We start from the raw sequence: 12,173 nt of genomic DNA on the forward strand, positions 1-12,173 counted from the left end.
AGAGAGAAGATAAGAGAATAACTTGAATTGCCCTTAAAATATTAAGTTTCTTGATATGATAACTCAGCTGCTCATGTTAATTTAAGCACTGTGTTTCCTCAAGATATATTACTAGGTTTTAAAACTGCTAATGGGAGCTCTCCGTGCTGCATCTCAAATTACTTTTGTAATTTGAGATGTAGATATTATTATTGTGTTGTTAAAATCTCCTATGTCTGGTGCAATACTATATTCAATACATTACTAGGAATATAAGGCAGATTTGTTTCTTATGTCATATCAATTTGCTGTCTCAAGTTCTCGGTCCTATTGTTGGTTTTTGTTCCATTGTCAGGATTCTAATCATGGGGATTTTAAAATAGAATATTACAAGATACTTTATTTAATTCTTAGGATCAAAAGCATCTCAGTGAATTAATTAGTGGAAAGAGCTTTGCTACTAAAATAAATGGACCAGTTACATGGAAAAAAACTTAAGAGTTTGTCTATTAAAACCCACATTTTTGTACCAGTAAGCAAAAAGTGGACAATAAGAAAATCTAGTCAAAATTTGGTGCCTTTTTCTGAGCAGCACTTCATATAATTAAGGTGAAGAGTAGAGTTTTTTTTAATTAAGCCAAGAAGATTAAATTTATTTTTTTATGTCCATGGCATTTAAATTTCTTGTAATGTTACCCTGTATTATCCACTAGAAAAGTGGATACCTAGGCTATATTGGCCCTGCAATATTAAACATTATTATTTAAAATGTCTTTTAATAATAATAATACTTAGAATATTTATGCTCAAGACTAGAATGAATATTGACACTAGACTTCGGTTTCCTTTATTACAATATCAGATTTACTACTAGTATTAATTGTCTTGGCTTTAAGGACTATATTTTACATATCTTGTAATCTTTTAAATTATAGAGTGAAGGACTGAACCTGAATTTTTTGAAAAATATAGTTTGATTTGCTTGGCGTTCCTGCAAGAGTAATGAAAATTGACCTCCAGAAAAGCAGATATTTACCATCTACTGCATATGGGGTTCTGTATATTTTTTCTGCATCAGAGCATTCTATATGGGAAAACCATTATATTAATATCAAAGGGACACATTTCTGGAACATCTACAGCCAGGATGGCGAACCTGTGGCACATGGAGCCATTGGTCAGAGAATGTGAGGCGTTGCCCTGTCAGCTGGCCAGTGCGCATGTCCACGCTGGCCAGCTGAGTTCAGCCTTTTTTAAAGCCATTTTTCGCCCTCCCCAGGCTCCAGAGGCTTTATAGGAGCCTGGGGAGGGCGAAAACAGCCTTCCCCCTCCCCGGAGACCCTCCGGAAGCTTCAGGAGCTTCTGTGAAGCCTCCGGAGCACAGAAAACCGGCACTACGGGCAAACTGGAAGTTCGGGAACAGACTTCTGGTTTGCTTGTAGGGCCGTTTTTAGTCTTCTGGAGCCTTCAAGAAGGTCCCTGAAGACTCCGGAGGACTAAAAATGGCCCTACGAGCAAACCGGAAGTCCATTCCCAAACTTCCGTTTTGCCTATAGGGCTGTTTTTATGCGCTCCAGAGGCTTCAGGAGCTTCCCTGAGGAGCTCCAGAGGGCCTCCAGAGGGGCGGGGGAGGCTGTTTTCACCCTCCCCAGGCTCCTATAAAGCCTCTGGAGCCAGGGGAGGGCGAAAAAAAACATGTACAAATAGGGGGTCGTGTCTATCATGCGCGCATGCATACTGTGGGAGGTCGCACATTGCATTATGGGTGTGGCACGCCCATGCATGACCCCCCCTGTGCTCCCCACGCTTATGGCATGTGAGCCAATAAAGGTTCGCCATTGCTGATCTACAATGTTAAAAATGTTCTAATGATGGTAGTAAACTGGGTATCAATGTGTGATCAAAATGCGTCTACGCACACGATTCTCTTTTATTTGGCATTTTGTGAAGTAATTTCAATTTTCCTTCCTACATCTTTGTCTATCGCACGAGGCCAAATTGTGTTTAGATTATATAGTACAGGTTAAAAGTAAAGCCACATAGTTGACTTGGTTAATTCCTGGTTTGTTTCATCTACACGTCTTTTGCCAACATCCAAATCTCTAGCAGAGGTATACAACTATTTCGCCAATCTATTTGCAGGAATGTTTCCTAGGAACCAAGGGAGATGGTTTTGACTGTTATGCATTGCCGCTTTGTGTTTTGTGTTTCATCTGCTCTGCTTTTGTGTGAATGTCACCTTTTATGGGGACTCTCAGCAGGCACTTTGGGCAGGCATACATATTCCACGTGGAAGAAGCACTAAGCATATAAAGCTTCATACTGTAGTTCACAACCAGTTCCTTAAAGTGTGCATGAAAAAAACTAGAACCAGTAGAGTAGTAGTGTTATGCAGCAGTAATTTTTCTGTCTTGGCACAATATATGCAGTTGCACTTTTTATCAGCTGAAGTTTCGATGGTTTAAGAGTATTGAATGAACTACATTGCAATAATCCAATTAGCAGGCAATAAGAACATGAACGGAGATTATTTCACAGAAAGCAGAGTGTAAGTAGAGTGAAGACTGAGGATGAGGGAAGAGTTTGGAGAGAAAGCCGTTGGACCACAATTTAATCTGGAAATCTGGGCATCAGTTTATATTTATTTTCAAGTACTATTAAGTACTGTTATCTTGCAATTTCGGGATTTGTAAAAGAGAACGAACACAAAAACAATTTAGCTTTAGCTAAATTAATAAGGCAGGTTTCATAAATTCACTGTAAACCATGACACCAAATTCTTCTCTTAGCATCTATGTGTTCTTGGTATTCCAACATTACTGTTATATCAAACCCTAATTTAGCATTTTTATAGGCCAAATTGATTGTACAATGATCATCCAGTATTGCTAGTTTTTGGCTGTCCAGCTAAGGAAGCAAACAATATATTCCACCTGGTAAAATATAAACATGGAATACACAGAATTATCATTTTAATTTACAACACTGAGCTCAAATTCCTTCTCAAAGTAGGAATCTAAATTAATGCAAAGATGATGGTCTAGCCTCAGTTTCAATACATTTTATTTCTCTCCAGTGACTAGTTCCACTGTCATGAATGTTGTCACCTATCAGCCTACAATACTGCATTCTAACTACTGTGCCACTATATAGGGTTTAGACAAAGACCATTGATACTATCAAAAGAAATGTAGATGCTGAATCAACACCACCCCAAAGAATAGAAATACCAGTGTAGAAGTAAGGAAAATAAATAAATAACAAAAACAATTGGAAAAACCTTCCCCCTTTTTTTTGCTTACCCGCTAAGTACACCGAGAACCAAGTTAAGTACAAAAAATGAGCCTATGATGATTAATGTAACAAAATAGATCCAGGGCCACTCCCTTCCTATGGCATCATTGACCTGGAAGAGTGGAATGATAATTAGTGAGAAAAGTTGATTCCTGTGCATTGCAAGTCTCCAGTTGAAGGGAACCTCAGTCACCAGCACTGAATTTGAACGTTGAATGAGTCAGTTATGTAGACAAGGCAAGATAGCAGCCTAGCAGCCTTGTGTCTAGGAATGCACAAATTTTCTCCACTCCTGATGGAGGTATTATTATATAGTCCTACTGTAATGTGACAGCCCTTAGACATATTCATGATATGCAAATATTCATTAAACAGGCTCTTTGCTTGGGTTTAAGACAAGCTAAGAAGCTTGGTGACCTGGAAGGATCCTGATCCTGGAGTCTTGCCCTGCAGCAGGAGGAGAAGTAAACACCAAAACTAACAGCTTACCCGCTCAACACACCAAGAACCAGATTAAGAACGAAAAAGGATCCAAAGATGACCAGACTGACAAAGTACACCCAGGGTAACTCATAGCCCATAGCGTCCTGCATCTGGAAAGATGGAGGGTAGTTAGAAGACAGAGGCAGAGAGCAGAAATGGTTAGGAAGAGAAGACAGAGTGTTTACACATTAGGCCTATCTATCTGACTCCGAGAGTCGGGAATGTTATAGTTGTTATTTATTTTGAGTTCTTTTGAAGATCTAATGGCTCCGGACGTTACGAGAGATCAGAAAGTGTGCATGAGGGTTCAATCACATTATAGAACTGGAAGATTCATATGTACCGTGACCCGTCAAAACCGCGGAGGACAAAATCGCACTCGACGAAAGCGCGCATGTGACGTCATCACAGCGCGACGAAAAAAATTAAAAATTGAAATAAAATTAAAATTAAAGCAAGCCGATTCACATAAAGGTAAGGGTTAGGTTTAGGGTTAGGGTTAGGGTTAGAGCGTTAGGGTTACGTTTAGCGTTAGGTTAAGGGTTAGCGTTAGGTTTAGCGTTACGTTAACGGTTAGGTTTAGGGTTAGATTTAGGGTTAGGTTAAGGGTTAGGTTTAGGGTTAGGTTTAGGGTTAGGTTTGGGGGGGTTAGGGTAAGGTTTTCGCTTTATTTTTACATTTTTCGATCACAGCGCGATGTTTTCGTCGTGCTGTGATGACGTCAAATGCGCGCTTTCGTCGAGCGCGATTTTGTCCTCCGCGGTTTTGTGGTGGAACCCATATGTACATGTCATTATTTAAATAAGCCTCTTAGCAATAAAAAATCATTTTTGACAGTTTTTTTTTAAAAACAGACAACTTATGAATAATGCACCACAAAGAAATATTCGGTAGGTTAATGTGGCTTAAAGTAATACATTAGAAAATAATAATAATAAACAAGAGAAATCTTGATATTGTCTTAATTTCTTTTAAAAGTCAGTTTCTTAATGATGAGTTTAATTGTGGTTCATTGGAGAGCTTTCTTTTGACACAATGACTACTATTTTTACTGTTAATAATGCCCTTAAGTGAGAACATTAAATTATGAAAATATGATGTTAAAAATAGCCACTCTCTTCACATTAGAGTATATTCTGTACATACATTTTAAAAGTTATCTGTAATTTTGTCAGGTTTCCTTTTTCCAAAGGATACATTTACATATATTTTAAAAACATTTCCTTTTGGCCTGAAAGAGGCAAATCCAAAACATTTATTAATACCCTCCAATAATTCCTATATGATTTACTAGCTTAATGCAATATATAGCATTGAACTTTTAATAATACTTCACATCAGGTCCAGCATTATGAGGAAATTACAAATCATAATGGCTTCAGGCGCCATACATATCCAGCAAAGCATATCTTTCTGCAGTTTCAACACCCATCTTGGTTGTTAAAAGAAAAGTAATTTTTGACTTTTCTTTGAATTTCTTTTGGGGTACAAATATATGATCCTGTTTCTGTTCTATAGAAACATATGATCGGTGTGGCAACTGAACTGATGTGTTCCTTCAATTTCCAATAACTCCATGGATTTAAAGACTAAGCCAGGGGTGTCCAACTCAATTTCATTGAGGGCCGCATCAGAGTTACGTTTGACTTTGGGAGGCAAGGTGAGGGCCAGCTATATGCCATTCGTGTCAGGAGTGCCTGTGGTGGCCCGAGAACTGTGCCAGCGAAAATGGGCTGTTTTCAGGATGGCCTTTGAGTCACATCTAAGCACCATGTGGGCCGCATCTGGCCCCCGAGCCTTGAGTTTGACACCCCTGCTCTAAGGGGTAGCATCTAAAAACTATTATAAACAATGAATATTGAAATGTTTATCTCATTGGAGGTTCCTTTTATATTGGAAAGTAAAGAATCACAAAAATGTGTGACTCAAAATTCCCTATTTTTTATATGGATCTATCTATCACAACCACTTCCTGACTTCAATTGCACTGTCATAGCCACCATCTAGACTTTATTTTATCATACCCTGTGAATATCTCTGAGTGAACAAATTTTAGAGGGTCTGATAGATAATCTACTGGATTAAATTAAAGACCCTTTAATCCCCGTTCCCTTTTTTAAACATATAGGCCCCATGGATCTTTAAGGGTCTTTAACTAGGGCAGTGATGGCTAACCTTTTTGTTGTTGGGCGCCAAAAATGCAAGGGCGTGCGCGCAATAGCGCGTGCTGGCACCCATAATGCGAAACATGCCCCCACATGTACATGTGCGCACAAACCCCCCATGCTCCCACCACGCATGCCGCACTACTCGCCTCCAGGTTGAGCTTGGTATTTCCTCTGGAGGGGCTGGGGGAAGCTGTTTACGCCCTCCCCAGGTTTCAGGAAAGCCTCCAGAGCCTGGGGAGGGTGAAAAACAGGCCCAATGGACCAACTGGAAGTTCAGAAATGATCCAGCTTCCAGGGGACTGGGGGAGGTCATTTTTGCCCTCCCCAGGCTTTAGGAAAGCCTCCGGAGCCTGGGAAGGCCAAAAAACAGGCCCAACAGGCCTATCGGAAGTTCTGGTTGGCCTCGTTTTTTGCCCTCCCCAGGCTTGGGAGGCTTTCCTGAAGCCTGGGGATGGCGAAAACGGCCTCCCCCAGCCCTCCAGAAGGCTAAAAATCAGTTGGCCAGCGCATGCATGCGCACTGGAACTGACAGCTCGTGTGCCGGCAGATACGGCTCCATGCGCCACCTGTGGCACGTGTGCCATAGGTTCGCCATCCTGGAACTAGGGTATCCTGCTGGATAGCAGACCCATAAAAAACTTTTCCTCTGGCTAATGTTGCATTAAACACGGCCCTAAGATGCATTAGCGCATACTCATGCAATATTACTCCCAATCAGATAAATGAGAATGGAATATCAACTCAACAGGAAAACTATAATGTATTGAGATGAGCTACAAATAACAGAATCTTGCAAGTCTTTTATAGGAACCAAAAGCACTATCAGTAAAGAGGTTTTACCATGGTGGGCGAGCACAGAGTTCTCGGGTACAAGCAAGTCATTCCTGGGATGCAGCAGGGATGAGCAAATGATAGCTTTGCAAGCAAAGTAACTAATTGTGAATCTGGTGCAGTTAACCCTCTACTCTTTTATTTCTGTTGCTAGAGAAAAATTATGACCACCAATGTGCACTAAGCAGAAAAAGTACAGCGAAAACAATATCATAGATCCGTGGTGGCGCAGTGGTTAGAGTGCAGTACTGCAGGCTACTTCTGCTGACTGCTGATTGCCAGCAGTTTGGCAGTTCAAGTCCCACCAACTCAGGGTTCAGCCTTCCATCCTTCTCAGGTTGGTTAAATGAGGACCCAGATTGTTGGGGGCCATAGGCTGATTCTGTAAACCGCTTAGAGAAGGCTGTGAAAGAACTGTGAAGCGGTATATAAGTCTAAGTGCTATTGTTATTGCTATATCAGCATACTTTCCATTCTTCTTAACATTAACACTACTGCAATGTGCTCTACATGGGGCAGCCTTTGAAGAGTATTCGGAGACAAAACTCGTCCAGAATGCAGCCGCGCGAGCGATTGTGGGTGCACCTCGTTACACCCACATTACACCTATCCTCCGCAAGCTGCACTGGCTACCGATCGGTCTCTGGATATGCTTCAAAGTGCTAGTCGTAACTTATAAAGCCTTTCATGGTATTGGACCTGGGTACTTGAGAGACCGCCTGCTGCCAATTACCTCCCATAGACCCGTTAGATCGCACAGGGTCGACCTCCTCCGGGTTCCGTCTACCAGCCAATGCCATCTGGCTACCACCCGGGGGAGGGCCTTCTCTGTAGCAGCTCCGGCCCTTTGGAATGAACTCCCCGTGGAGATTCGGACCCTCACCTCTCTCCAGGCCTTCCGGAAAGCCGTCAAAACCTGGCTGTGCCGGCAGGCCTGGGGTTGATGAGTTCCCCTCCCCTCTCGACTTGTATGGCTGTATGACTGTTGTGTATTTTAATTACGTGTATTGTGTTTGTATCCCCTTTTCCCCTTTCGAGTTGTTCGCCGCCCTGAGTCCCTCCCGGAGAAGGGCGGCATACAAATAAACTAAATCTAAATCTAAATCTAAACATAAGCTGGAAGTTTCAAAAGCAGAGAAAGATTTATTTCCAGGCTGCACAGGCACTACGTGTGAACAAATACTTTGTATTCAACCAAAATCAAGGGTTACAGTACAGAGCACCTATAATAAATCTTGACCTTATAAACTTGTTTTGTGTCTTTAGTCAGAGAGCACATATATTTTGTGCCTTCTGCTAATACAGCCGTAAATTCAGTATTTTTAAAAATGGTCAGGAATGTTACATTATTAACCAACCAACAGAATCATATGGTGAGATGCATAGTTGTGGATTCTGCTTACTGGCAATGCCAATCTTGCTGGATTATCTTTAGCGGAATTGGTTGAAGCAAATGTTAAGTTTGGGGTGGATTTCATTATTTTCCCTTTGAAGAGTTTGCATTCTTGTTTGTACTACAGTAAACTATTACTATTAGGTATAACATTTTGATCTGGCTTTTGTACTTGAGATTCATATCCTCTACTGTTGTTTCTTTTTAAAAGCACAGGAAAAATCCACTTACAGCATTTTGGAAAGAAGGAACACAGCAAAAGAGAACACACTGCAGCCACTTGTTAAAGTCAATTTTGGAACGGCGGTGGGTGGAGGGTGGAGGCAGTGGTGGGATTCAAATAATTTAACAACCGATTGTCTGCCCTAATGACCAGCTGGGTAGGCGGGGCTCGGTAGTCATGTGACTGGGTGGGCATGGCCAACTCAACGTCACTCAGATTGATGGGCGCTTCACCTTAGCTGTTGCAATATAATAAGGGTTAACCAGAGAGGCAGTTTCTGTAAGCAGGGCAATAAAGATTAGGCTAGAAACAACACCAGAATGTTTCCTTCCTGCCTTCCTTACAGGATTAGCCCTGTAAAGTGGGAAAAACAAAATGAGATTTCTTCCAACAACCGGTTCTCTGAACTGCTTAGAAAATTAACAACCGGTTCTCCCTAATAGATACAAACTGGCTGAATCCCACCACTGGGTGCAGGTGGGGAAAGAGATAGATGGATAACCTGGATCGGGAAATCTCACATTCTGGGTGCTGCAATCAAAGTCTTTGCCCACATTTACAACAATTCCATGAGAAGATAGCAGAGGAGGAGAGAAAAAGGCATTTCCTGCTGACTTTAATGAATGGCCAGGAAACCAAGTTGTCTAATAGGGGACTATGAAAAGCAACAAAAATGTTTTCCTCTGGCAGTAAAACCATTATTTTTTTGCACAGCATGTTCGTGGACTTATCAGAATATTAAAGATGAATCAGAGTTACTGCCAAAGTAGCAGGAAAAAAAAAATCAGGAAATCGCTTTTGCTGTTCCACAAAAATAATTATCCATAAGGACTGGTTGATCTCAGATATTTTTCAAATGGTTTTCTTTGCTTCACATGTATGCTTCTATGCATACTAAGAGGATAGCCAGTTTGATGTAGTGATGAAGGTATCAGGCTAGAAATTGGGAGAGTGTGAGTACTAGTCCTGTTTTTAGGCATGAAGCCTGCTAGATGACATTGGGCCAGTCACTCCTACTCAGCCCTAGAAAGGAGACAATGGAAAACCACTTTAGAAATCAGTCAATCATTAGGAGTCAATAGTGACTTGAAGGCATAAAAACGAAACAAACCTACTAAGAGTCTCCACAAGGAATTCTCCATATCTCTGGAGCTCTAAGTGGGAACTCTAGGGATTAATAGAGCCACTTCTCTTCTGTTTCTCAAGATTGACTCAACATTTCTGGGAAACTAGGGTGCCCACTAAATAACTCTGCAGGGTGATCAGACAGTTAGTGTTGCTATCCAGACAATCATTTGAAGGAAACCAATAATAGGTTAAAGTCTAAGTAGATTAATTGTCTTGTGTGGATATCACCAGCATGATTAACCACAAATCATGTCATCTCCCTGAAAGTTCACGGAAAGAATTTGTTCAGATCCCATTGCTCTTAAGATGGGACACACCAGTGGTGAGTTACGACTGGTACACCCCAGTACGGGCGTACCGGTGCCTGCCAGGAGCATCAGGTACCATTCCGGTACGATGCTCCAGAGGGTCCACCCACTCGCCCGTGCTCCTTACCAGTATTTGAAGTTTTTGGGGCTTCCATACGCTTCCATGGAGCGTACGGCGCCTGCGTGACGCTCCGCCAAGCAGCTGGAGCGTCGCAGAAGTGTCACGGATGATAAGTACGCATGTGTGTGCTGCGCATGTCTGCACGATCACTGCGTGCATTCATGTGGTGGACGTCCGGCCCCGTTGCACCGTACTGGTTGCAACGGGATCCAGAACCCACCACTAGGACAAGCCCACCATTTTTTGATCGGTGATGAAACAGCAGAAGTAGAATCAAGTGCCACAGATTCTTGTGGGATTTTTTTTTTATGTTGGAAGAGATCACCCAGATAAGGGTTAAGAAAGACCATGATAGACAATTGCAAAAATTCTATGAGATATCTGAAAATAACCCTGAGGGAGGCAGGATCTCGGGTAATGACCTCCAATATGTGTAAGCACTGCTCAAGTGTGAAAAGACACTGCCCAATTGGACTAAAAAACATTACTCAGATTTGCCACCAGACTGTCACTTGTAAAAAGATGAATATCTAGCAAACGAGCACTTAGTAGCTTTTGTTTGCCTTTCAAAGGAGAACAGTGAGTCAGAGAGTGAGAAGCAAAACATTGGAAATGAAAATGGAAGCAAGCAATAGAGCATGAAGGACTCGGTGACATTTCCCCTTTTTGTGATGTTGTCTTCATTTGTGGTATTTTGTTGGGTTTTAGCATCGTCAAATGGAAAGTTTACCCCTTCACTGAGGATCTCTTGCAATAGCCCAATCATGCTATCATGTTCACTAAATGCTGCTGCACGTTTTGTAGTATTGATCTGCTGTTGAAGCAGACAGTAAACTTCAAGCACACAAACATACCCCCAGGAGCTGAGTAAGAACTCTCAGAAGAATTCTGGAACACCCCATGTATGTCTAATGTTTGCATTCTCAAGTATGAATATGCCAGGGGTGGCATTCAAATTTTTTCCCTAATGGTTCTGTGGGCGTGGTTTGGTGGGAGGGTGTGTCCTGTGACTGAGTGGGCATGGCCAACTCAATGTCACTCATGGCCATGCCCACTCAGTCATATGACCCCCTCCAAGCCACGCTTACAGTACCCAGTAGGGGAAAAATGTGCGTATGACCACAAGAAGGGCTCATAGTGAATGCTGTGGCAGAGGGAAGCCAAACTTTTCTCCCTTCATTCACAGTGGAGCTGCTGCTCCTTTTATCATCCGCCCATTCCCTCTCCCGGGGACTTCCTTAAAGGGACAGGCTGCAGCAGCTCCGCTGTGAATGGAAGGAGAAACGTTTGGATTGGGTGGGCCGGTCAAGTGGCTGGAAGAGGTGAGCGACGACTGGGCAACCGTGGGTGACCGGGGACCAAGGGTGATATTTACTGGTTCAGCAAACTGATTCAAATCAGCCCTACCAGTTCACCCAAGCTGATCCGATCCGGTCGAATTTTACCCCTGGAATATGCCCAGGATTGGGCCAGCTGCTTCTTGATAATATTTACCAAAGTGCATCAGATTTATTACCCAGAGATAATCCAATTTGCATTCACTGGCTGTATGGCAGGTCTTCTTAATATTCTACTTTCTTATAATTTAAATTATTTTAATTACAAGAAGAAGCAGTTCCAAAAACAGAAGCAGACTAAAGAAAAAAATATACTCTTTAAGCATCACAAATATACATTGTTAGCTCCACCCCAATAAATACTTTTCACCGGTTTCCCACAGAAAGATTGTGAGTTACAACCTAAAATATAGTAAAAATTTGCATGGCAGCATGTCATATTGCAACAGAGAATGGGGATGCCAGCAAGCTGGCCATTCATCTCTTTCACCAGTTTTAATATCTAATCTCATTGTTTTATGGTACTGTTCTTATGTATTGTGTTGTTATCTAGATATTTTGTTTTTTGTTAAGCTGGTGCTTTAATTAAAAAAAAACCCATTCATATAATGGGTGTATATTTTCTGCTATAATCTACAAAAGTATCTTGTGAAAAACAAGATAGGGACAGCACCTTGCTGTTGATCTTGCCATTGGTAAACAAATTGGATTATGTTGACCTTCTTTGTGATTGAAATTTATCTACATTTCATATGGCTATTTGAAGATTCAAATATTTTGCCTTTTCAGTCTACCCAGGATTAGCATGAAGTGTTGAAAATCAGAAGTTTGTTTCTTTAAGGAATGCTTTGGGTGTAATAGAGGGAGGAGGTTGTGTGACACCACATTAAATCTATAAAACGTAGTCA

General features: G+C 41.6%; 1 protein-coding gene across 2 annotated transcripts in view; it reads right to left on the bottom strand.

Annotated features, from left to right (window-relative positions):
- CACNA1C (calcium voltage-gated channel subunit alpha1 C) overlaps positions 1 to 12,173 on the bottom strand; it is a 483,479-nt gene that overhangs the window by 163,209 nt on the left and 308,097 nt on the right. For both annotated transcript variants that reach the window (XM_032220855.1, XM_032220856.1), the window contains exon 7: positions 3,763 to 3,866. In XM_032220855.1, coding sequence (XP_032076746.1) covers positions 3,763 to 3,866 — 104 coding nt within the window. The remainder of the gene's footprint in view (positions 1 to 3,762; positions 3,867 to 12,173) is intronic.

This window comes from Thamnophis elegans, chromosome 7, assembly GCF_009769535.1.
Source record: "Thamnophis elegans isolate rThaEle1 chromosome 7, rThaEle1.pri, whole genome shotgun sequence".
Taxonomy (NCBI): Eukaryota; Metazoa; Chordata; class Lepidosauria; order Squamata; family Colubridae; genus Thamnophis; species Thamnophis elegans.